General features: G+C 48.2%; 2 protein-coding genes across 7 annotated transcripts in view; one reads left to right on the forward strand and one right to left on the reverse strand.

Annotated features, from left to right (window-relative positions):
• RIPOR3 (RIPOR family member 3) overlaps positions 1-3215 on the forward strand; it is a 105093-nt gene extending 101878 nt beyond the window's left edge. For both annotated transcript variants that reach the window (XM_030825575.1, XM_030825576.1), the window contains exons 21-22: positions 1446-1536; positions 2004-3215. In XM_030825575.1, coding sequence (XP_030681435.1) covers positions 1446-1536; positions 2004-2104 — 192 coding nt within the window. In that variant the 3' untranslated portion in view covers positions 2105-3215. The remainder of the gene's footprint in view (positions 1-1445; positions 1537-2003) is intronic.
• A 1339-nt stretch (positions 3216-4554) lies between these two features.
• The window catches only part of PTPN1 (protein tyrosine phosphatase non-receptor type 1), a 71738-nt gene continuing 50248 nt past the window's right edge, over positions 4555-26044 (reverse strand). For 4 of the 5 annotated variants that reach the window (XM_030825426.1, XM_030825428.1, XM_030825425.1 and 1 more), the window contains exons 3-10: positions 24114-24214; positions 20709-20807; positions 14828-14965; positions 10701-10910; positions 9999-10160; positions 9403-9626; positions 7864-8059; positions 4559-6634 (exon numbers count right to left, since the gene is read on the reverse strand). In XM_030825426.1, the coding sequence (XP_030681286.1) occupies positions 6611-6634; positions 7864-8059; positions 9403-9626; positions 9999-10160; positions 10701-10910; positions 14828-14965; positions 20709-20807; positions 24114-24149 (1089 nt within the window). In that variant the 5' untranslated portion in view covers positions 24150-24214 and the 3' untranslated portion in view covers positions 4559-6610. Of the gene's footprint in view, positions 6635-7863; positions 8060-9402; positions 9627-9998; positions 10161-10700; positions 10911-14827; positions 14966-20708; positions 20808-24113; positions 24215-26044 lie in introns of all 5 variants that reach the window. The other variant, XM_030825424.1, reaches the window with a different exon arrangement.

The following is a 26044-nucleotide window of genomic DNA, read 5'->3' on the forward strand; positions in this document are numbered from 1 at the left end:
AGCCGAGATCATGCCACTGCACTCAGCCTGGGCGACGGAGGAAGACTCCATCTCAAAAAAAAAGCTATAAAATATAGAGATAGAAAAGAAAGTTATCCATCATCCTAGAATGTAGCAGAAACAATGGCTGACATTTTGGTATGCTTCTTTTAAAAGTTTGTGGGTGTGCGTGAGCATTTAAAATTGTTGATCCAAACACAGTTTAAAAACAGTCAACAAAATAAGAACATTTTGTGTTAGACTGGCAGCACTTTAGAGTTCTTTTTTCTTTGGAGACAAAGTCTCGTTCTGTCACCCACGCTGGAGTGCAGTGGCGCGATCTCAGCTCACTGCAAGCTCTGCCTTCTGGGTTCACACCATTCTCCTGCCTCAGCCTCCCCAGCAGCTGGGACTACAGGTGCCCGCCACCACGCCCGGCTAATTTTTTTGTATTTTTAGTAGAGACGGGGTTTTACCTGTGTTAGCCAGGATGGTCTCGATCTCCTGACCTTGTGATCTGCCTGCCTCGGCCTCCCAAAGTGCTGGGATTACAGGCGTGAGCCACCGTGCCCGGCCTAGAATTCCTTATTTGTGGTGTTTTTTGGTCTTTTTTTTTTTTTTTCACTTTAGAATTCTTTATGAAGGGGCTATCAAGGGTATACCTTAATTTAACCTACTCAGCTGCTTTCATAGGAAATAGCATCCAATTTTTATCATAAACCATGTCATTATGATCATGTTTGTGCATAAAGCTTTAAAAAAACAAGGAGTTCTGAATTATCTCCTTAGGCTAGACCCAATTCTAGGACTAGAGAATATGAGCATTTTTGAGACTCTTGATACAACCTATACATAGATCCCATGGATGTGAGGGGATGCCCGCTTTCCCTCAGCCTCACCTGCATTTGGAATTGCACAGATGCTAGATGAAAGATAGTTCAAACAGATTGAACTCCCATTCATTCTGGGATGGATCAATAGGAAATTCTAAGAGGAGAAGATCAGAAAACCAGTGAGGCCCAGGTGCCCAGTAGGCGGGCGCTGCAGTGCATGCCGGTCCTTGGCCTGCAGGAGCAGCCCGGGGGCATGTGCCTGAGTCGGGCGAAGTACTGGCACAGGCTGCCCTGGAGAGTAGGGTAAGGAGAGCGTGAGGGAGGCAGGAAGGTCCAGAAAGCAGCAGGTCTCCTTTTCAATTCTAACCTTTCAGCAGGCGTCCAGGAAGACGAGTTCTGCTAACAGCCTGGCTCCCTAGTAGGTGTCAGGGCTGAAGAGGCTAGACGCTTCCAGAGTCCAGAGGTGCCTCTCATGAACCTGAGGCCACCTAAAAAACCTGGAAGCCTGGAGAAGAGGAAGGGGCTGAGGCCCCAGAGACCACGCTAGGACTGGCCCTGCAGGGCCACTAAGTGGACTCTGCCTGCTGTTGAGAAGGCCCCCTAAAGGATTCTTTTTCTCCTAATCTCGAACAGGGCATTGAAAGCATCGACCAGATTGCCAGCCTGTGCCAGTCTGACCTGGAGGCCGTGCGGGCGGCAGCCCGGGAAACCACATTGTCATTTGGTAAAGTGGCACAATCTGTGCAGCGCAGCAGGGTTCCTGGGGCCCTTAGAATCTTCGAGAGGCCACACCCAGCTCTCCCAGCAGGTAGAACAGCTCTGGGGCACCCGGGATGGGCACCGTTAGCAGCCCTGGCACACAGCCGACCTCCACCCTTTGTAGCATCCTGCCAAGGCAGGCCTCCTTCATGGCTGGGGTGGCAGGGAGTGTTCGCTATCTTCTTAGACTTTTGGGATAGAAGCCAGAGGCAAGGCAGGGTTCTGATTCAGCAGAACATCCTAGAGGTAAAAGCAAGGCCCCCAGGCCATGTGAGTCATCAGGTGGGGGCTCCCGCACATACTCCCTCCCCTGCCGCTTTGCAGAGACCACCGAGACCCACAGTCACTAAGCACTAGGGCCACCTTGGCCCAGGAGAGTTGGAAGTGCCAAGGCAGGATCCAACCTGCTGACAGGTCCCTTTGCTATTTCAGGTGAAAAAGGACGGTTAGCTTTTGAGAAGATGGGCAAGCTCTGCTCAGAACAAAGAGAAGTCTTTTGCCAGGAGGCAGACGTTGAAATCACAATATTTTAAAAAATCCTGGCTGATGAGCACAAATCTCACGTCAGTTTTTTTGCTGCTGCCCGGCCTGGACATAGCCTGCACTCTGGGTAATGGTGCCGTGCACTCCTCCACGAGTGTGAGCTGCCCAGACCTCTACCTGAGGCTCCGGCCACTGACCCAGCCCCAGGGCATGGGTTGGTCTTTTGTACAGAAGCAGAAAAAAGCAAGGCAAAGGTACAGCATTCCAGGGGCTGCACGGCCTCAACGGAGCACTCGACTTCTGGCTGAGGGTCTGTGTGACCTTCCCCGAGATGCAGAGCCGAGCCGCACTAGGTGGCCACCTACAAAAGGGCCAAGGCCAGGCAAGTTGAGGCCCTAAATAAAAGGCTCCAAGACAAGTGTGTAGAACTCCAGGCCTCGCTGCCGGTCAGCTGCTCAGCACTTCTGCGTCAACAGGCACTGGGGTGCAGCAGGCTGGCAGGTGGCTGGCCCTGCTAATGCAAGACTGCTCAGGCCATTTCAGCAGCAGCCAGGTGTCACCTTGGTGAGCTGGGGAAGGTGGGAAGGCACAAAGCCAGGGTTTCTACAACCACACTCTCAGCCTGACCTGCAGCCAGTGTGCTGGTGGAGCTCACAGACAGCGGCTGGTGGACTGTGAACCTCACTTTCCCTATGTTCAGCAGCACAAAGGGAAGAAGCCACCACATCAGCCCAGGAGCCCTAAGCAGCACGGGCAGTAGGGCCACTCACTTTGACCATCTGCACCCAAATGCAATCAATCCAGCTTCGGAAGCTACCCTAGGGTCTCGTCAATAAGCCGCTAAGAAGCCATCAACTGGCCTAAAAGTTCACTGAAGAACGCAATTGCTTTAAAGAAAGAAAATTAGTTTCCTATTTAAGTCTTAAAAAAAAAAAAAAGCAAACCATGTCCTGAGATGTCTGTGTTAATAGTGCAGAGAGAACCTAGGGTTTGAGGTTGCTGTAGCAATGGCATTGGAGAACTTTAACTTGAACATTCTCATCAATACTTCCTGTACATATTGTTTTTAACTTAGTATTTATTTGCCTTGTTCATATGTTCAATTTTCTGAAATTTCAATTAAACAACTATTTTAATTGGTGTTTCACTTTTTACCCAAAAGAGTAGACAGCGGTTGTTTCCCCAAATACCTGCCAGTGAGGTCACTCCTGTGGTCTTGTGGTGTACTGTGGGGACACTTGGAGGGTGGCCTCAGGCAGCAGCTCCGGTAAATGCAGTCTCTGGGCTTCTCTGCATGCTCTCGAAGGCTCCAGGCGTGCTTTCCCCTATATGGGCACTCTGTGGCACAGCCTTTGCCCTTTTGTCCCATCTGATTTCTGGCAAACCCTCTCTTTTTAAGCATCAGCAGTACCAGCCTAGAGCAGGGGTCCTCAACCCTCAGGCCACAGACCGGTACTGGTCTGAGGCCTGTTAGGAACTGGACTGCATGGCAGGAGGTGAGTGGCGAGCGAGCATTACCGCCTGAGCTCCACCTCCTGTTAGATCAGCTGCAGCATCAGGTTCTCATAGGAGCGTGAACCCTATTGTGAACTGCGTGTGTGCGAGAGATCAGGTTGCAAGCTCCTTATGAGAATCTGATGCCTGATGATCTGAGGTGGAAGTTTCTATCCCAAAACCATCCCTCACCACCCCCAGGCCTGTGGAAAAACTGTCTTCCATGGAACCGGTTCCTGGTGCCAACAAGGTTGGGGACCGCTGCCCTAGAGCCTCCTCCCTCCTCTTGAAAGCTTAGATGCCCTTTTTTATACCTGAAACGATGGAAGCCACACTGACATCTGCAGCCCCAGGCCCCTGTGGGTCCACATGACCACAGCCTGTCCTCTTACCAGTCTCATGAGCCTGGGTGTGCAGCCAGCTTTGAAACAGTCGAGGAACCTTCGAGGGTACCAGGAAACTCTTTGTACTATTTTGGCAACATTTTGCAAGTCCAAAATTACTTCAAAACAAAAAGTCAAAAAAATTACTTTGGGGGGAATTTACATTGTTTAATTTTGTACACAAATGAAAAACTATACTAATTGTTTATCTTATTTCTAAGTCAATTCTATATCAAATGGACTTTACATACTGAGATGCGGTAACCATTGTGTCTTACAGGTAACTGGGTAAGGGATACGGTTTTGAGATTACAACTCACTCAAAACACTGTTCTTCAAACAACACTGATAAGTTATCCGAGGGCCCTGCACAGGCAGAGCGTCGATTTGGGAAGGAAATGGGCTGAGGCCTAAGGTGTTCAATAAGCTCACAGTCAAGGAAAGCACTCCAGCCTGAGGGTGCTGGCAATGCAGGGATGCTGAGGTTAATTCTTAGAAGTGGAAAACTCTAACCCCAGCTGATTGACAACATCTGTTTCACATCAGCAGGGATGGAAAGAAACAGGAGTTACCCTGGTTTAGCTCTATTAAGCAAAGAAAAAAAAAATGGGAAGCACCCCAAATTCATGTTCTTTAGAAAAAAATTTTATTGTTGCAGCTAAAATGCAAACCCATCATGAATATGGCAAGTTGGAAAACTGTACAGTCTGACAGTTCTGTGAGGTCACAGAAGACCCTGAGACACGCCCCCCCCCCGCCCCCGCCCACCCGGTCATGCAGCCACGTATCCACACACACCTGAAAAGGTATTATACCAAAACACCTTGCTTTTTTTGTTTGTTTTTATTTTTGTAAAAATGGTTTATTCCACGGCCATTGTAAAAAATAATGACCTGATGAGTAAATATTGGCTTAAGGCATATAGCAGAGCAGCTCGCTACCTCTCTAACATACATGTAACAAGGTGGAGAGCCAGCTGCTCTCCAAGGATAGGAGGTTAAACCAGTACGTCCATTTTGAAATGCTACTATATATACACACCCAAACTACTACATACATATACAGGACTTAAAAACAACAAGCCCAGCTCAGAATGCTTACAGCCTGGCACCTAAGCCTTATCCACACCTCACCACAGCTCTGCGGGGTGACACCTCGAATGTTCCCACCACAGAATTTCTCTGTACTGGCTTCTACCACGAGAAAGGCAAAATGTGAAAATGCTGGCAAGAGAGTAGCTCGGGAGCTACAGCTGCCGTGTTTTTCTTGTTAAAAAGCCACTTAATGTGGAGGTCTTCAGTTCCCTTTGCAGGAAGAGTCGTGAGCACCATCAGGCCCCACAGGATTCGAGGGTGGGGCAGACGCGCCTCTCTCGGCAAGGTGAACCGGGACGGAGACGGTGGCAGGCTGCCTAAAGGACCGTCACCCAGGCTGTTTCAAGAAGTGTGGTTTCCAGCAGTTGCCTCTCTTCCAAATCACGGTCTGCTCAAGAAGAGTACTGACTTGGAATGGCGGAGGCTGATCCCAAAGGTGGGGGGTGGGGGGTGTCCCTGCTTGCCTAAATCATGTCCAGAGCGTGAGGTGTGAATATGGCTTCCCATACCCTTGGAATGTCTGAGTTACAGTGAGACCCTGCTGTACCAGGACAGGCCGGGCCTCACCAGGAAGTCACTAGAGTGTCATGCCAGGAATTAGGCAAATGCCTATTCCTGGAAAACTGCACCCTATTGCTGAGTGACAATGACTTCAGCAACAGGCTTAGGAACCACAGCCATGTAATGATCAGGTCATGCACAGGCAGGTTGGACTTGGACATGGGGCACATTAGTAAGCAGAGATCAAAGTTTCTCATTTCAAGCACATATTTTTCATCAGGACACAAGAAGACCTTACATGCATTCTAATACACACGGGGGAGCAGTGATTGAGAACTAGATCTAGCAGATAACAGGGCGGAGAATAAGCGGGACAAAGTAATCTCACATCATGTTTCTTATTAAATACCCACGTGTTCATTATATATTATAGCATTGTTCTATCTTCTCACGTTACCCACAATATCACTAAATAACGACTGCTTACAACCGTCCTCCTTCCCAGTACTGGTCTGACGCAGCAGGCCCATGGCAAAGTCTTCCATTCCCAGTACTACCTGAGGATTTATTATTGTACTTTTTGATAAAGCCCTTGATGCAAGGCTGACATCAAAAAATTTAATACATTATTGGTTCAAGAAAATGCTAGTGCACTATGGATGCCTTTGGGGAAAAATTTGTTTAAATAAATATGGAGTGGAGAGTTGCTCCCTGCAGATTCAAGGGGGGCTGTTGGTGTGCCACCCGCCTGGGATGCTCCAGGAGGGAGCCCTGGGTGGGGCGAGCCCCAAGACAGGTGCAGGCCCCTTCCCTCTGCGCCGCCAGCATGGTACTCTCTTTCACTCTCCTCAAAAAATGGCTTGTGGATTTGGTACTCAAAGTGGAAGGGGCAAAAAGTAAAAGGATGAGGGGTGAGACACACATCCGGGGAAGATGGGTTTTAGTGCAGAACCAACGTCCGTCCGGGGCCCGGCTCTCTACGCGGTCCGGCGGCCCTTACCTACCGCGGCATGCCTGCTAGTCGGGCGTGGGCTCTGTGGGCAGAGGCGGACAGTGGGTGGAGGTGGAGTGGAGGAGGGTCAGGCTATGTGTTGCTGTTGAACAGGAACTGGAATGAAACCAAACAGTTCAGATGAGCCCAGACCCGCACCCGCAGAGCTGTCGCCTCATGCATGACCCCGGCCACACCCCCCGGCAACTTCAACCTCCGAGGGAGCAAAGGGGCTTTTGGTTTTATTTTTTACAGTAGCCCCCTCTCCCCAAAAATCACCCCCAAGGAAAAAATTGTCTGCATTTTGCAAAACCATCTGATGTACTCAGATGGCCACCTGGAAAGAGGTAAAATATTTAAAACGATGAAAAAGTCTTAGAGGTCATTTCCATGGCCAGAGCTCTGAGGCTAGTCCTCTCTCTTCCCCTTACTTAACAGCAACACACGTCTAACGTGTGGATTTCTGCTGAAATGGCACTTCTCCCAATGAGGTGGAGCCCACTCCTCTGAATCAACAGTGGGTTGACATGCCGATGGCCACCCTGTGGTGACCTCTGACCCCCAGGCAGAGGCCTCGAGGACACCCATTTATGGGGATGGGGTGATGAGGGCTGGTACATGAGCAAGATGGCTGTCACAGGAGGGAGCAATGGAGAAAGGACAATGGAAACCCAGTGGGGACACCCTGAGCAGAAGCAGAGGCAAGTTCTGTTTTTCTAGATGGCCTTTTGTTGCTGTTCTTACAATGGGAAAGCTCAAAGACCCTGTCCTGGCTCAGTGTGCACACAGCTGAGGGGGGCTTGAGCGCAATAGCGTCCTAACCCTCTTCTCCAAGGGAGTTTACATTCGTAAAAGTTTGGGATTCCTTCCCTGGGAAATCAAATATAAATTATATAGCTGATTACATCACCTAAGGGTATGAGAAAGTTTCGTAAGTGCCTACTTTGTTTTTTTTTTTTTTCCAGAAATAACAAAAAGCTGCTTTTTATAAAGGTTAAAAACAACAATGTGTTGTAATTCTATTTTTTTTTCCAAAAACAAAGGAATAAAAAAAAAAGAGAGAGAAACAGATGTATTTGGCATTTTCTCTACTTACTCCTGAATAGGTTAAGGCCCTGAGATTAGACTCTTATATTCTTGGGACCAGAGGGCTCCTTAAAACCCCAGTGCATCGATCCTTAATTCTCTTGTTAGCCCTTCCACAGTTCCAGACTTTAAAAACCTTTGATCTGTTTCTTCTGAGACTGGCTCAGATGCGCCACAGAACTGAATCCTACCATCGGGCTAGCGGCCAGTGCTCTCTGCACACGAGCATCTCGCCAGCGCGTCTGTCAGTGGAAACATACCCTGTAGCAGAGGTACGCGCCGGCCGTGAGGACCGTAGCCACGCACATGTTGACCAGGAAGGGCTTCCAGTGACTCAGTGCATGGTCCTCGTCCTTCTCAGGCAGTGACGGCTCCCCTTTGGCTGGGGAGGCAGCCTGGGCACCTCGAAGACTTCCCCCCACGACCCGACTTCTAACTTCAGTGTCTTGACTCATGCTGAGGAATCAGAGGGGCAGAGATGGGTTACTCACTTTGGAGAAAATGAATGGCAAGGATGCTGCTATTGTGGCAGGAATTCTAGGAAAAAACAAGCCACGTGTAGACAGAGTTGGATGATGTTAACCTTCCAGCAAGCCAGCCCCCTTTGCTTGGAGGGAGGGCCAGGCCAGGGCCCACATCAGCCTGAAGTCCATTTGTCACCCCCTCCCCCAGGTACTTCAGATAGCACCCACACCCAGGGTAGGGTTCACAAGGTGCCTAGGCGACTGGTCACTGTGAGGATTTATCTGGCTGGAGGACCCACTGGTGTACACACTATTGTATGATTTGCCTTCTCATGTACTGCAATTGTAATGTCTGGCCACATCAGTACACCCAGATCTCATTCTTTAAGAGCTACAGAATATCCCAACACTGGGAGAGAACATAATTGATCAGGTCCCTGGTTATATCATTGGCCTATCTCTAATTTTTCACTACTACAAACAATGCTACAACAAACACAACTACCTATACACATCTTTACACGCTTGTTTTGAGAGTCGCTGCAGGGTAAATTTCTCCATGTATACAACTGCTGGGTCAAGTATGCACACGTCTTAAAACTTCCCTCCAGAAAGCAGGTAGCAAGGGCACAGCCGGCAGTCATCTCCAGCTGGAACTAACACCTGCTCATTCTGCAAACTTTCCATGCATGGCCACCTACTGCAAGCAGCCTTCCCTGACCACCTCAGCGGACACCTCTATCACATCACTGTCCATGGGCTCCCACCAAAATATGCTTTGGGTCTGCCTTTTTCCCAGCAAGATGATCCAGAACACAGACCAAGGGACATGTTCTAGTTAACTCAGTACACCACACATACCAATAGGTACTCAATAATGGTTGTTAACCTGCAAGGAAGTAAAATGGGATTTAATCAAGACCACATAAAAAAGGTTACATTCCCCAAAGGACCACTGTGGGGACTGAGGGCATATGGTCAAGCCTGGACATCACATTTCAGGACTGTCTGGAAACCTGGGGGGAGGGCGCTGTTGTCAGGGCGGGGGCAGAAAAACCCTACTTGGTGGCTCCGAGCCCGTCATTCCAACAAGCACCACAAGGTGGCACTAGAAGCCCACAGAAGTGGCTCATGTCCTGCAGCCACCCTGTGCCCAATACCGGACCTCCCGCAGCCAGGAGTGGAGTGGCTGTGGTCCACGCGCCCTGTTCCCCAAGGATGCGGAAGCACTGCTTGCCAACAGGAAGCTGCGTCCACAGGGTTTCAGTACCAGCGTGTGTTTCTAGAACAGGTCATTTCCCCTCACCCCAACAAGCTGGGACCCAATCATATTACCTTTCCATGCTGTAGGGTGTGGCATTTAAGGGGCTTCCTTTTTCTTCCTTGATGGGGCAGTCTTTATCCTCCTGGGTCTCATCCTTCACCCACTGGTGATTTGGGAAGAACTCCCTGCATTTCCCATTGTGTGGCTCCAGGATTCGTTTGGGTGGCCGGGGAGGTGGGGGGACGTGCTCGGGTGGGGGCTCCAGGTCCTCGTGGGAAAGCTCCTTCCACTGATCCTTGAAAGAGCAGCAAGAGGAAGTCCTATTAGTGTTCACTTTGGCTGGTTTGTCAGGAAATCCCTTTGCATGAGCAGAGGTGACAGCTTGGTGAGGGGCTCTTGGCCTCTCAGGGCTGCAGCCATGTACTTGGAAGATGAAATCTTTTGAAAATAAAGTCTCATCTTCCTATCAATGCTCTCTATGTGAGCACTTCAAAGGCACAAAGTGCAACATGGTGAACATTTTGACAACTTTCTGGCTATTTTAAACATGAAGGGTAGCTATTTCCCCTGACACCAGATGGTGTTTGAATTTTACAACTGACAGCCTCCTTCAAAGACAAAAAAGTTAAAATGGTCACACCTGGATTCAAACAAAGGCAATGCTGACCTGCACGGAAGAGTCCCCCATGATGAATTTGGCACCTTCGATCACAGCCAGGTAGGAGAAGCGCAGCTGGTCTGCTGTCTGGATCAGCCCCATCCGAAACTTCCTCATTTCTAACAGCACTTTCTTGATATCAACGGAAGAAGGGTCTTTCCTCTTGTCCATCTGAAAGCCAGAGAGGAGATATAAGTCAGCCAGGTCCAATTCTCAAGGGCAACGTTAATAACACGGTTAGATGTCTGTCCCCTCCCAATCTCATGCTGAAATGTGATCCCCAGTGTTGGAGGTAGGGCTGGGTAGGAGGTGTCTGGGTCAGGGGGACAGGTCCCTCATGAAAGGCTTGGTGCCCTCCCTGAGGCAATGCATTCACAAGAGATCTGGTTGTTAAGAGTCTGGGACCTCCCCAACTCTTGCTCCTGCTCCCCTTCACCTTCCACCACGACTGGAAGCTCCCTGAGGCCTCCCCAGGAGCCGAGCAGATGCTGGTGCCATGCTTGTACAGCCTGCAGAACCGGGAGCCACTTAAACCTCTTTTCTTTATAAATTACTGAGTCTCAGGTATGCCTTTATTAGTAACGTAAAAACAGACTAACACTGTGAGTCTCTGTATTTTGGAAGAGAAGTGCTTCAGTTTCTACTTAGGAAAAAACATCACAGCAGGGCAGGTGGAGGAGCTCCCCGGGGTGCCCGCAAGGGCCTCCTTACCAGCAAGAGGCAGGTATCAGCCAGACAGAAGGTTCCAGACCTGCCAATGCCTGCACTGCAGTGCACCACAACGGGCCCGTGCTCCGGGCTGAGTGACCCTGACTCTCGGACTTTGAAAAGAAAGTTCAAGAATGAGGCTGGCGATTCAGGGACTCCAAAGTCAGGCCATGTGGTATAGTGGAAATGTAAGATCTCTCGAGTTTCTTGGGTCTGAAAGAGAAAAATACTCATGATGATTCTAAAAGAATCATCTGTACAGAAATCACTAATTCCAAGTACACACAGAGTCACCTTCCATTCATCTACCTCTAAGAGGAACATTAATTCTCAGACTTTTCTCCCAGGGTCCACACACCCAGTCAACAAATACCACACCCTGGGGCCAGGCCCTGGGCTTGACACAGAACCTGCAGGGTGTGCCTGCTTAGACTTCATGTCGCTTCGGATTGAAGAGTCCCCTCACCTCTTTTCTCTTTTCTCCCTATCACTTCCACTGTCTATATGGTTACAACTGGTTTCTCTCTGTCCCACGAATCACAATGATGCTGGGCAGCCACCCACAAAATCTTGTCATAAAGCCCGGCAAGGCCTCCCGTGAAAAAGTGAACAAGGAACAGCAGGTGAGGCACTGGCTCTGGGCAACTTTCAGACGGGGCTTCAAGATGATCTGGAGGTTTCAGAGGACTGTCACTTTAGAGAAAAAAGTAACAGACTTGGTCTCCAAAGACTGGTGGCTCCAAGGTGTGGCTTAACACCCAGCTGAAGAGGTGGTCAATGCGAATGGCATCAGCCCATGAACCGAGTGTGTCCTGCGTGCTGGTGCTGTGCTCTCCCACCAGCTGCTCCAGGCAGGCACTCCCATCCATTTTCCGATGAGGAGGTGGACGTTTGGAGGCAGAGAGTCCATGCTCAGAGCCTGCTGCAGACACTTTTGAAAAGTGGACCCCAGCCCTTGTCCCAGAATGTCTCTTCCCCTGGCTGGGTCTGCCCCAGAACAGAAGCAATGGCCTGGGGGTCTGTTTCCAGCTCTGCTCCTTCCTTGAGGCTTCTGGCGGCTGTGATCAAAAGGCAGCCCTCACTGGGGGAGTACGCAACATCTTCAATGACCTAAGAGCTCCTAGTAAATGGGAACCAGCCACTTGGTAAGCAAGGCCCTGAGAAGGAAAGGGCTCTGGAAGTGAAAGTCTCCTAACATGGGCCCAGGAAGACAGCCACAGACAGGAACCATACCAGCCTGGAGGGTTTCCCTGTGGCCCAGTGCCAGGGCCACCTGGAGAGCAGCTGATGGCAGAAAGATTCAGGCCAGAGATCTGCTCATGATGCCTTCCTTCACTTGACGAATGTCCACACTATGCCAACCATGTGCCAGTTACTGTGCCAGGGAGGCGGGGGCAAAGACACCACCTCACCCTCACAGAGCTCATGGCATAGTTACTAGGACCTCCCCCGACTCTGCTGGGATGAAAATAATACATGTTTAACCCTGCCTCAGCCATTAAATACACTAGTAAATAATATTTAATGTTTATTAAATGTTAAATACAGTATCTTACACAGAACAAGGAGAAATTTGTGTATGTTAGGATAATTGCAAGAATACACTAGGCAATTCCATCATTCTTTCCTCTCTAGAAAATGGTATCCATATAACCTTAATGACATTAAAGAAGAAGAAATACCTCTTCTATTTGGGGGGTGGGGGCAGGTGGAGAAGAAAAGGACTTAAAATGTATTTTTTAAAAATTATTATTATTATTTTGAGACACAGTCTCACTCTGTTGCCCAGGCTGGAATGCAGTGGCATGATCTCAGCTCCAATGCAAACTCCGCCTCCTGGGTTCAAGCAATTCTCTGCCTCAGCCTCCACCACGCCTGGGATTACAGGTGCCCACCATCACGCCCGGCTAATTTTTTTTTTTTTTTTTGAGACGGAGTCTTGCTTTGTCGCCCAGGCTGGAGTGCAGTGGCGCAATCTCGGCTCACTGCAAGCTCCGCCTCCCGGGTTCACGCCATTCTCCTGCCTCAGCCTCTCCGAGTAGCTGGGACTACAGGCGCCCGCCACCACGCCCGGCTAATTTTTTTGTATTTTTAGTAGAGACGGGGTTTCACCGTGGTCTCGATCTCCTGACCTCGTGATCCGCCCACCTCGGCCTCCCAAAGTGCTGGAATTATAGGTGTTAGCCACTGTGCCCGGCCGTTAAAATGTATTTTAAAACTGAGTAAGAAGCAAGCATGCCAAACGCAAGTTTTCTTTTAATCCTTGAAGGTTTGGGTTACTGCCCACTGACACCCTCCCTCACACCTGCTCACCTCTTTCACAAGGAATTCATTCCAGCCTTGTGCTAGAACAGACAGCCATGGCTGAGAAAGCCTTTTAAAAACAAAGTCTGTTGGAGCAAACAGATCCTAACATCAAAACCTCTGAGCTGGCTGTATTCACTCTGCCAAACAAAAAGCGCACAGCTCTTCTGCTCTGTTGAAATTCAGTTTCCCTCAACAAGCAAAGAGTTTCCCAGAAGTCACTCTTAATGTCAGGCTTGCAAATGCTAAAAAGCATTCTTTTAAAAGGCTACTGCATAAATCCTCTAGCACATTCCAACACATTGCCCATGTTACTCCTGAGAATCTTCCAGAAAGCACCTCCATCCACCGTACTCGGAGCCCCTCTGCCCCATCAGGGCTATAGCAGGGCTGGTGACTCCGGTGCGGTCACCACCAGAGGGCAGAAAGCACTCGCAGCAGCTGCACTGCTACCATCCTCAGGAGCCAGGCAGCCCGAACCCCTTCCCTACGTCCTGGTAACCTGTGCTACATTCTAGATCTTACTTCTACTATTTTTTTTATTTATTTGTTTTTGAGACAGGGTCTTGCTCTGTCACCCAGGCTGGAGTGCAGTGGTGCAAGCATAGCTCACTGCAGCCTTGAACTCCTGGGTACCAGCAATCCTCCTGCCTCAGCCTCCTAAGTAGCTGGACTATAGGGGAGCACCACGATGTCTGGCTAATTGTTTTTGCTTTTTTGTAGAGACGGGGGTCTCGCTATGTTGCCCAAGCTGGTCTTGAACTCCTGGCCTCGAGTGATCCTCCTGGCCTCAGCCTCCCCAAGTGCTGGGATTAAAGACGTGAGCCACTGCACCTGGCTTACATCAACTATGAAATGAATGGCAGGAGCCATGATGATTAAAAAATAGTACTTGAGAAGGGGAGGCATGGGGTCACCCAGAAGCAGATCCCTCCCCTCCCACAGCCCTGGAGCCCCACTCCACATGGTCTCCCTACGGCTCCACCTTCCCTTCAGATAAAGCCCGTGCTACACACCCACGGTACCTGCTAACCCTTCCCATATAGGACCTCCCAGAACTCTCGCAAAACCCGAGTTTGACAGAAGAGGAAACAGACACTGTGACGAACTGGTAAGGTGGAGCCAGGATTCGACTCCAGTTAGGTTCTAGAGGTTGGTGGCTGGCCACTCTTCATTGGTGCCCCCAGGTGCTGCCGCGCACTCCCTCCACTGTTCCCCAGAATGACATGAACACCCCCAAGTTACGGATCCAGGGGAATTATTCCGAAGCCCCAGGAGCAGAGCGTTCAGCAGCAGTGCTGCTTGCCACAATGCCTTGCCATGTTCCAAGACCAACTTTTACCAAGCAAGTAGCTGGTGTTATAAACTCTTCCCGCAACAAATAAACCCAAGACCTGGCCCAGAAAACTTTCACTAGCTATGAAACTGGAGTGAGCCCCTAGACCCCTTCTTCCCTCTCTTCAGACTCAAAAGACTGAGGACCACAAAGAAGGCAGCATGCTTCACTGGGACTTGCAGGCTGCCGCTCCAGTCCCTCTGCAGCTGCACAAGCAGGAACTAGTCTTTTGGGTAAGAAACTCTCCTTTCCCTAAGAACCGGTGTTAACTGTTGTTAAAGGTCAGAGAGAGCACTGTGGCCTCCACCCTCCCCCTGGGCACTTGGTAGGTACACAAGTAAGCTCCGCTCACCACAGTGCCAAAACCACATCTTGCTGGGGGTACACAAAAGCCAGAAACACTGGCATTTGGTAATATCACCCAAGGGATAAAGGAAGAGGCATCTGAACCAGTAGCCGCCTGAAGTGCTGAAGTGTGTGCCATACTCACTGTAAGGTTTTCCAATTCTAGCTGTCGCACTGTATAATATGACTTGATATCTTCAGAGATCAATGTTAATTTCAAATTTGTGTCTTCAAAGATCATCTCTTTTTCTTCTTTTTGTGGCCAGTACTGTGCGCATTTTAACTGGGGGAACAAATAACAGTGAATTATTGTGAGCAATATGACAGTTTTTCTATGGCAGGAGGCTTGGAGCACATCCCACAAGCTTCATGATAACCCAAAGGTCTGGGGGTTTCTGAACACGGAAGCCATGGTCAGCACAGATGCCTGCCTCATGGGGAGATGCGGGTGGGGGCACGAAGCTGCTGACCGGGGCAGGTTGTGCAGACAGGGCTCAGACTTCCAAGCCCATCAGCTCCCCGGTCAAACACGGCAACAGGGTCCTGCAGGGCTCTGACGCTTTCTCACCGTCTACAAAGCGAAGCCAGATTGAACAAAAGGCTTTGAAACTCCTCTATGTAGCCATTTCAAACATTACCCAGGACCTGATCAGGCTGCTGGCATAGAATGTAGGTGCCTTACCCTGCACAGAAAACTCACAGGCAATTAAAAATAAAACTGGGAGAGACAGCAGGTGAGGCCCTTTGGAGAGGCTGAACAGTTGTCACCAAATGCAGACTCCCTTTCAGAGAAGGCTTGGAGACGGGCTCCCCAGGGCTTGCCCTTTCATTCTGGTTTGGTTCAGTTCATTCAGAAAAATACTTTTGATGTTCTATTTTGATAATCTCAGACACTATCGGATGTTCTCGATTTAAATGTAGCTCATTAAATTTTTCTTTAAAACAAGCTAATTTATGAAAATTTGGTTTCATTTAGGGTCTAAGACAAAAACTGACTCGAATTTAGTGGCATTTTACTTGAACTAAGTTTCTGCCTCAGTTACGCAAATGTTTCTGCTCATGGATAACTGTTGTGGACAAAAATGGCAGGTCAGCAGGGGCAGAGCTACCGGGTCAGCCTGACCATGTGCCTGGACAGAGGGAAGCTCAAAGCCCTTACGATTTTCAGCAAAAGAAATGTCAGCGTGTGTCAACAGCTCTTTGGCAAATGACACTTGCAGTTCACGTGCACTGACCCACTCAATACCTTCTCTGGGGAAAGGATGGTGTGGGTGAAGGGAACCACTTCAGGGCCAGCTGTCTGTCAGGAGACATTGCTGTGCCCAGCAGTGACAAGGTGGACTATGGGGGAGGGCTGAGGGGGAAATGCTACGGACATGCAGCAGGAATTCAGAAGAGGGAAATGTTTCAGGTCAGCCAAGGTTACAGGAAAGAGAGATCAGAGAAAGCTCTGAGCAAGAGGCAGGTTTTGAAGGATGACTAGGATTTCCTAGGCAGTGACTGCAAATAAGAGGCTGAAAAGAGCAGCTGGAGAAGGGGCCAGCAGAGGCCCATATCACAGCCGACTGGCAGCAGGCCCAGGGACCTGTGGCATCATCTGGGGGCAGTGAGGAGCCAGGAAGCACGTGAGGAGGGTGAATATAGAACCACAAATGCCTATTGGTCCTGCTCTACTGAAGCTGGAAGCTGCCCAAAAGACAAAACCAAAGCAAAATGTGGGAGAAACAAATTAAGAAACACCAGGTTGTGATGCCAGCATCGCACAAACTTCACAGTGCCAGACCAGAAGCCAACAGAGCTTTCTCAAGAGTCTGGACACAGGCCTGTCTGAAGTCTTAGCCAGTTTCATCCATGTCACCTTCCTGGATCAATGATGAGTTGCCAAAAGTGAACTCTTGAATGGGGAAAATCTGTCACCATTGAAGCAATTTTGCCACTCAGCATGGAGGCGCTAATTACATGGCAAGACCCCTACTTAGCCAAAGTGGGTGTGGCAGCTAAAAGCAAGAACTTAGAAGAATGTGAAAAGATGAATTAAATCCCACACTTCTAACAACTAGATCTTATAATGCCTCAAGACCCCAGAAACAAGAGACTGACCTGATAGGTTCCACAGAGTGAGCAGACAGAGAAGGAAGCAAAGAACAGAAATGCAGGAGGAAGAGGCCACCGTTCCTCATCTCATAAGCAGGGCAGAGAGTCTTAAATCTCACCTCCAGACAGCAAGCACTCACTTTCAAAACCAAACCTAATGCCTAATAACCCTCTGTAATCTGGGTAAAGACAGACTTTGGAACTGTACAAGTGAGGAATTCTGTCATATAACTGTCAATCACCCAATATTTATTTTTAAGGACTCTCAGGTGTCTACAGCAGCAAGCTATGCTCTGTCATTGCCAATAGAAATTTTTGTTTTAAACACACAAAATTTTTAAAAGGCACAAGATCACATTTCCAGTTACCCTATTACATCGATATATACGGCCATGAAAAGTGGATGGATTTTTATTAGAACATAGTCCTTCACCAGGCCTCAAATTGAGTCCTGTCTTGGGTTGGCACCAGAGGAACATGGCGGTGCCAACATGCTGGCATCTCTCGTAGTTGCTGTTTCCACCATGAAGGCAGATATTAAAGAATCCTTGGGGCCTTCCCAAACAAGTGGGCAGGTGGTGTTTAGAAAACCTATGAAAGACATCTACAGTAACCCTGTGACAGGTTATTTGGTTTCGCCAAAAATTATTAAAACAGAGAACTAAGTAATTCTTAACACAGAGAACTAAGTATGAGAGAAAAATGAAATTATACGGACCCTGTGATACAAAATGCAGTGTCTCGTGCATGAAAGCACCTGAAAGCAAACGGCAGCTTTAGTGAGGATTTCAGGAGGGAGATACAGGTGAGATTCTGCAACGGCCAATTAAACTCACCTTGCTTACTTCCCCCTTCTAAACAACAATCCCAACCCTTACGCCATGGTGCAGCCTACACTGACGTGTCTGAAGTCAATCCTTAAACAGAACCAGTGAGAACTCTAGCCATCTGGATGACCCCAGTCTAACACACACAATCATCTTCTGCATAACTGGTTTCCAGGAAGCCCAGGGTCCCCAAAGATAACAGGCATGTTTGCCAAAAATAAGAGGGAGCATCCTACACTATTTGGTGAAGGAAGGAAATCAGAAGACAAGTATGCATTAAATGAAAACTCCCCAAAAGCTGGTTTTACCACAAGCTGTGTGGATCATTTATAATTAGATTAGCTGAGCAAATAAGATACTGTAACTTCTCATGATTTTTCCCAGCCAGCCCTCTGGGAGGGATAATGCTGATACAGAATTGAAAATGTTGATCCCAAAGAAACTTTAACAATCTCAAACCATACATTGCTTTTCATGCCAATCTGCATGTCCAAGTAATCCTCGAGTGGAATGGGATACTTAACAAAGGACAGCAGGGACTGCTGGCACAGTTATCACAGTAAACTACAGCAAAGCCAACCAGCCATGTTTTCGATGCCACCACAGTAACCCAAAGGGAAAGGTTGTCACAGTGGATCTGTGGGCCATTTGTGGTCAGTCTTGAGTGGGAAACAATGAAGCACAGGGCCTGGTGAGGCTGGAACACATAACTACCGCACTGGACACTGCTCAAACACATAACTACAGCACTGGACACCACTCCTTGCTGTAATATGACAACAATTGCTAAAGCAAACCTTGCGCTCACAGCAAAGAGGTTTTACCAAACACTTAGCAACAAAGAAATAAAAAGCAAATGCTACTATACCTGGTAATTTCTGAATAAATGTCTTGATTTAAAATTCCCAACCTTCAATACCATCTAGAGCAGTGGTTCTCAACCGGGGGCAATTTGGCCTACCAGGGCACATTGGACGAAGTCTGGAGTCTAGACAGAAACACATCTGACTGCCACATCTGGGGAGGGGGTGCTACTGGCATCTGGTGGGTAGAGGCCAGAGATGCTGCTAAACATCCTACAATGCCCAGCACAGCCACCCCCCGCCTGGATCCCTAGCAGAGAACGATCCAGCCCAAACGTCAACAGTGCTGAGGGTCAGAAGCCTGCAGATGGAGCTATGCTGAAGCCTTCCACAGGCTGCCAGGCTTCCCCTTCCCTCGAAGACAGTGTGTGCTGTGAGAACCTGATGCCTTCTTTACTCAAAATTGCTGACGAGTGGTGAAGGGTGGGGGTTTTCTTCACATTTGTAACTTCACATTTTACTAATCAAGCTACTAAGGAGGGAAGAAAAAATTTAAAAACCACCTTTCACTGAAAAAGTTATTTTCTAAGACAAGATATATCATCAACAGAACACTCAGGCAAGCTCTCTATCTGTTACTGTTGGGCAAATAAATACTTTCATTTTTTAAAAAAGTAGGCAAGGGCAAAAAAAACCCCTCAAAAACCCCAACCCCAAAAGAAAACAAAACAAACCCCTATGATTTTAAACATGTGCTGTCCTAAGAGGAAGACTTTCTGCGAGTAACTAAAGCCGTTTCTTTGTGTGTGGTGGAGGCAGAGGCTTTGTGGTTAATGCTTCAAGTTTTCACTGCTGAAGTTTCCTTTGATGTGTTCCTTCTTAACACTTGGATTTTTTACACTCTAGGGCCGTGACCGTGCTTTTTTTGGAAAGGTGGCCTCTCTGGAGCCCTCACGTTCTTCTGTGGCCGGAGGCAACCAGGACAGCCGTGAGAGCCGTGTCCTAGCTGGGCCTGGACCTGGCAAGGCCCAGGGACACCCAGTTCCCTGCTCCTGGGCCACACGCTCCTACTGGTCTCTACGATCCTCAGCCCGTCTCCTCCTGGACACTGCAGCAGGGCTGGCAGTGTTGAGGAGCAGCGAGGGCAGGGAGGCCGAGGAGCCTGTGGCCCTGCTGAACGCTGGCCTGTGCCTGCATAGGCAGATGGTCTACACAGGATGGTCTACAGAGACAGTCTACACAGGACGGTCTACAGAGACAGTCTACACAGACAGTCTACAGAGGAGACCAGCTGCCCAGAAATCGGCTATTCTCAGCTATTCCAACAGAGTGAGGAGGGCAGGGGAGAGTACAGGCAGTTGGGGAGCTGGGGGCAGCCATCCAGGGGTGCCTGCAAGTGGGATGGGCGTGGGCACTGGGACTCCTCGGCCCAGAGAACATGGTAAGAAACTAAAAACAGAAAAGTTTGTCCTGGCTAAAGTTCCAAGAGTGGTGAGAGGTCTGTGTCCAGGGGCCTAGGGCCAGACCTGCAGGGTTCCGTAAGCCACACCACGTATTATCCTGTGAGGCAAAGGGAACCGCACAAGGGTTTTCAGCTGGGAAGAACTGTGGTGAGACCTGGATTTGAGAAAGCTCATTCTGGAAGCATGGTACAAAATGAACTGTGGCGAGTCAAGAAGGAGAGGTGGCTAGACCCAGATGCAAGAGGAGTGGTGGCCTGCACAAATGGACACCGTGCAGCCACACACTAGCCCAAGGGGTGTTTGAAAAGTTGCAAGAACTTACAATGACACACATCCTGAAGTCAATGCTCACTCCGAAGAGGTGTGGCAGGGCAAGCGTCTGGGTATTGAATGGAGGCAAATCTCATCTAGTCAGCTGCTCCCACAGCTCCGCAGAGGTAGCCACACTCTCACCAGCCAAAAAATCTGACACCAGGAAGATGCACTAAGAACTTGCTTTTCAAGATAAAAGCAGGTCTCCGTAACTCCACACACAACTCCACACTGTGACGAGAGCCGTACAGGCAGCACAGGTGGGTGGAGCGCCACATGCACCACACTGGAGAAGGCGTGGGTGAAGAGGTCCGTGCAGTTCTTCCACCTCCTCCCTTTTATTCACTTCATTAACTGGTTGACAACCAACATGCATTTATATGCTGCTGTTTTAATTTTTTTAAATAAAAATACTATGTAAAGGAAATACAAAAGCAAGAAAAATAATTTAAAAATCTGGACGAAAATGGTAACTATATGGAGTAGTATGCATGATCACATACACAGCAAATGAATCCGAGACTTACCGAACCTTTCTCCATCACTCTGTTGAGCATGACGACACCCCTGCTTTTCTGCTCCCACACCATCTCCCAAAAGTGACCACATGTGTTAGGCAAAGGGCCCTGCAAAGGCACAATAACACAACACGTGACATCTGAAACATAACATGCTACAGCGTGTGCTCACCTTCTGCAGTCAGCTAACGACAGCGCCCTCAGTCCCCACAGCTTAGGCAGAGTGGTGGCTGAGGCTGGGACAGGGACCCACCTCTCTCTGCCTGGTGGTAACTGCAGCTCCATTTTCTACCAGGCAGCGAAAGGCCATTTCCGCATCTCAGTTCAGGGCTGGGCCAACCAAGGACAGAAAAATGCCGATTCTGCTTTCTGGCTCAGGCAGACCCGCTAAGGGCCTCCACTGAGATTCGTCCCCAAAGCCCTTGGGCTATGGGACAAAATTCCTTGGTGCAGGTGGAGGCAGTGTGGGGGCGTGACCAATCACAACACTTCTCTTGGTTCCAATCACATCATCTTGTGACCTTGGGCAAGTCACTTCATCGCTCCCTGCCCCAGTATCCCCATTGCTTACTTGACTAATAATAGTCTTTATTCATAGAGCTGTGAAAATGAAGTACATTCATTTACATAAAGTACTTAGCACAGTCCCTAGAATACAGCAAACACCCAATGAAACGTCAGCAACTATTCCTACCATCAGCAATGAGGACCCTGATGGCAGATAGCCTCCATCCTTGGCCCAACAAACTTAGGAGATGTAGAAACACAAATGGTCATTGAGGTGGCGCAAGGGGAACAGAGTCACTGGGGCATGAGGATGTCTGCTGAGCAGCTGGCCCATTTCACTCCAGCTCACTTGGCAATGGGCACAGATATTTACTGGACACAGGGTACGAATGCCTTGAGTTTGTCTCAATTATTAGCAGTGGCTGGAAGAGACATTGCCTATCACCTCCACATCAGAACCTGTCATGTCCTTGGCCAGCATCACTTCTTCTCATGGTTTCCATTCTCATGTATTTTCACCTAAGCTCTTTATTTTTTTATTTTTTTTGAGACAGAGTCTCGCTCCATTACCCAGGCTGGAGTGCAGTGGCGCAATCCTGGCTCACTGCAACCTCTACCTCCCGGGTTCAAGCGATTCTCCTGTCTCAGCCTCCCAAGTAGCTGGGGTTACAGGCGTACACCACCACACCCGGCTAATTTCTGTATTTTTAGTAGAGACGGGGTTTCACCATGTTGGCCAGGCTGGCCTGGAACTCCTGACCCAAGTGATCCACCTGCCTCAGCCTCCCAAAGTGCTGGGATTACAGGCGTAAGCCACTGTCCCCGGCCCATAAGCTCCTTATTCTTTAAATCTTCTCCCTTTAAGTCCCATCACACTTGGCTCAACCATGCTAGCCCTCAGTGTCCTCTCACTTTCTTTCCTGAGCTCATCTTGAACTTACTACCTGAACAAGACAAGTCAGCACTCCCTGTGCTGAAGGGACTCGGAGAAAAGCAGACCACATTTAACTCTTCCCTCCCCAGTGAACAGAAAAACAGCTCTTGGCAGCCAGAAATCCCGTGGCACATGGCTGGCCACCTGGGCCTTGCATTCTCCACCCTGGCATGAAGACCCCAGTCACTGCAGCTCTCCACTATTCCCTTCACGCCTTCCCTAACTCCCAGCACCACCCCAGTTTAGAATGGTCTGAAGGATCACAATCCCCTAAGATCTGCAAGGACACACACCACACTTAGCTGACGCTGTATGGGGGAGGTGAAGGAGGGCCCCTTGGACATTATTCTCTGCTCTTCTGTACTTCTGACTTTTAAAAAATGAGAACAGAGACTTGTATTATTACATAATGAACAACACTGAAAAAAATGGGAAGGGTGTTCTTGGTTTGGGCACTGGGGAAATGTTTCAGTCATAGTGTCCAGGGGTGATGCTTTGGGGTCAGGCTGCCAAGACTCCTTTAGTAAATTCCCAGGGCAAAGGGAAACTGTGTAAACAGTTTCTCGACATCCCCAGTGCCACCTCACAAACCAGACAGAGCTTCTCATGTCCCAAGGAAGCGTTAGCATGCGGGGTAGGCAGGACAGTAACACAAGTGTACATGGTCATTTGCTAATGCAACACTTGACATGATACATCCGACAACAGGTATTTAAAGGGTTTCCTGACTCCATACCAGAGTTGAAGAGCTGAAATCAGGAAGTAGGAAATTTGACTTCTCCAAAAAGCAAAGTCCTCAAGAAGTCACTTTTGCCTCAACCTCATCCCCAGACATCTCCCGTCTTATCAACCCCCTCCCCTATCCACCTCCCCTAAATACCCCAGAGGTGCTGGGAGGACCAGGGGCTCAAGGCCTGGTAAAGGCCTGCCCTGTATCCATGCACCAAGAACTTACTCAATGGCCCCATAGGACTGAACACAGCTGGGCTGATGCTCTACATCCCAGATGACGAGAAGCATCTAGGCTGATTTTAGTCATAAATGGGGAGGAACTGGGACAAGACAAAAAGGCAGTGAAGAAAGGCCTCAGTTGAACATGCCCTGACCTAGCTCCTTGCTCAAAGCAGCCTTTCTTCATAGAGCATTCTGTCTTCCCCAGAATTTTAATTTCCAAATTATTAAGCAAAATTACAATGCTCAAAATCGCCCTATGGCCTAAAGCCATACAAGACTGAAAGCTGATATGGAATGAGAAAACAAAAATTATGATGAAAAACAAAATGAGAAACCCAGTCTTTTTAGACCAACTTACAGGTAACAAGTTAAGACTTGAGAAGATTAATTAAAAAGAAACTCTTTTTATCCTCTTTCCCAGATACCCTTTTGGTCACATGCCACTGAGTGTTTTACAAGAGGCTCAATTATTAAACCACTTTCAAGATTTTGTTTCCATAAAGATGCCAAAAGCCAACAGAAATTTTAAGTCATTTTTCATGCTTGTTCACATGATCTAATGATGCCTTTCTTCTGGCCAAAGAATGAGAACCATGCTGAGCTACTCTGAATGGCTCTGGACAGAGACTCCTGGTCTACTGCTAACGTTCTTAGATTTGCCATCACAAGTGCTCTACGACAAATACTTCTGGAAGCAACACAGGTACAGACCCTCCCTCCAGCCATGGCTCTGCTGTCTCAGCCAACAGACCACACAGGCAACTCTGGCATTTTAATGTTGTTTTCTATAAGCTCTCATTTCCAGCAACGTCATCTTACACTTCCCAGAAAAGATTAGTGTTCGTTACAACCAAACTGAACCTTTGAAGGATGATTTTTCCCCCTTCCTTGTTGCTTTTTGGTATGCTGAAATTCTGACCTTCTAAAGGATGTGGCAGATTTTATTTGAGGTGTGGATAACAAGCACTCTCAAACTCTTAAATTGACATTAAAAAAAAAAATTCAGACAATCTGCTTACCTGGGTAAGAATGTAACTCCTTTGGGCTTCTTCCATTTTTATCAAACTAGCATTGATATAGTCGTTATCTTCTTGATGTAGTTTAATCCGACTATGGTCAACTGAAAGGCAAACCAGAACTCAGAGGTTAATCCCGGAAAAGCTGAATGTGTACACATATAGGTGCACATCCTACAGAAAAGCAAAGGTGAGCTGGTGGCATTAGGGGCATTCACACTGGCTGAAGCTCTGTTTTGGCAGAGATTAGTCATCAGTATGGGGCGACTGGGATTTTCTGAAAGGGTTTTCAGAAGTGTCTGAAGCTTCACACTACGAAGCAACAGCGGTAAGCCATATTAAAACATGGATCATGGCCTATCTGGGAAATCTGTTCTCAGGTCATATCTTGTGATACTTATCACTCTCCCCCAAAACCTTCCAGGGCAGAGGAGAGCATCAAAGGATCTGTTCTCCGATGCATAACTTTTTTTTTTTTTTTTTGAGTCAAGAGTCTCACTCTGTCACCCAGGCTGGAGTGCAGCGGCACGTTCTCAGCTCACTGCAGCCTCCATCTCCTGGATTCAAATGTTTCTCCTGCCTCAGCCTCTCGAGTAGCTGGGATTACAGGCGCAGGCCACCATGCTCGCCTAATTTTTTGTATTTTTAGTAGAGATGGGGTTTCACCATGTTGGCCAGGCTGGTCTTGAACTCCTGGCCTCAAGTGATCCACCCACCTCAGCCTCCCAAAGTGCTGGGATTACAAGTGTGAGCCACCCATGCCTGGCTGACATAAACTTTTAGAGGGCAGAAAACATGGTGGCTTCAATCTTTAAAAGGGAACAAAACCCACCATGAATTCCACCTAGTCCCTACAGCTGTTGCTGGTACAATGAGGTACAGTAGGTAGGATTTAAGATCGAACTTCAACCTGACCTCTATCCAGTGGTTTGAAGATTAAATGACCTAAGTACACAGCAGCATGAAGTCATACCTTGACCTTTATACAAGGTTTTCTTTTTTTTTAAGTTCAAGTATAATGAACTTCAATGATTCTAAATTTTTAAAATTCAGAGCATATCACAAACACATTTGAAAGAGAATTTAAACCCTAACACTGAAAGTATATTAAATGTACCTTTAGTTTTTAGAAATAAACTTTCATTTGGAAGTTCTGCCCCAGGTCACTAAAATTAAAAAGCCACTTTTTTTTTTTCTTGTATCATTTGTTTGTCACAAAAGCAGTAGCTCTCTGAGGGCCACTTTCCTTATCCTGTTAGCAGAGCTAATAAGAGCAGGTGGGGACCTTTATTTCTGGCACAGCACAATGGACAATAAACTCAGGTGACCACCCATAAATAGTACCTCCTCCCTAGGTCCAAAGGGGAAAGGAGAAGTGAATGGGGATAAGTGGTCTGGGGCTTTTTGTTCTAAAGAACGATTCCAAAGAGAGATGTCTTTGAAAACTAGCCACCATCTGGAACACCGTTTCTCATTATGGAGGCTTAGTACAAATAAAGATACTTGGGTAATTTTTAAGTGGATCATAGAGATAAAAGACCTCAAAAATTATGTAATGGTATTGGTTGGTTATGTGAGTGGGTTCAAACAGCACTGGGTGACTCTGGGCAAACACCTCACCTCAGAGCCTTGGTTTTTTCACTCGCTAAATGGTAGGTGACAAGAGGGTTGTGGGAAGAGTCAATGAGCTGAGGTGTATACAGAGCCCCTCGTTCAGCAAGTGCCTGTAACTGTGGACTGCTGTCATCACCAGCAGCACTGTGAGCTGGGCAGCAGGTGATCTTCTACCTTGACTCATTCTCCCCCATAACCTTCACAGCAAATGACTGTTTCTACTGGAGGATAGGAGTAGGGGAGGAGGGGAGGAGGATAAGAGTAGGGGAGGAGGATAAGAGTAGGGGAGGAAGATAAGAGGAGTGAGATTGGGAGTGAAA

The sequence above is a fragment of the Nomascus leucogenys genome, chromosome 13, assembly GCF_006542625.1.
Source record: "Nomascus leucogenys isolate Asia chromosome 13, Asia_NLE_v1, whole genome shotgun sequence".
Lineage (NCBI taxonomy): Eukaryota > Metazoa > Chordata > Mammalia > Primates > Hylobatidae > Nomascus > Nomascus leucogenys.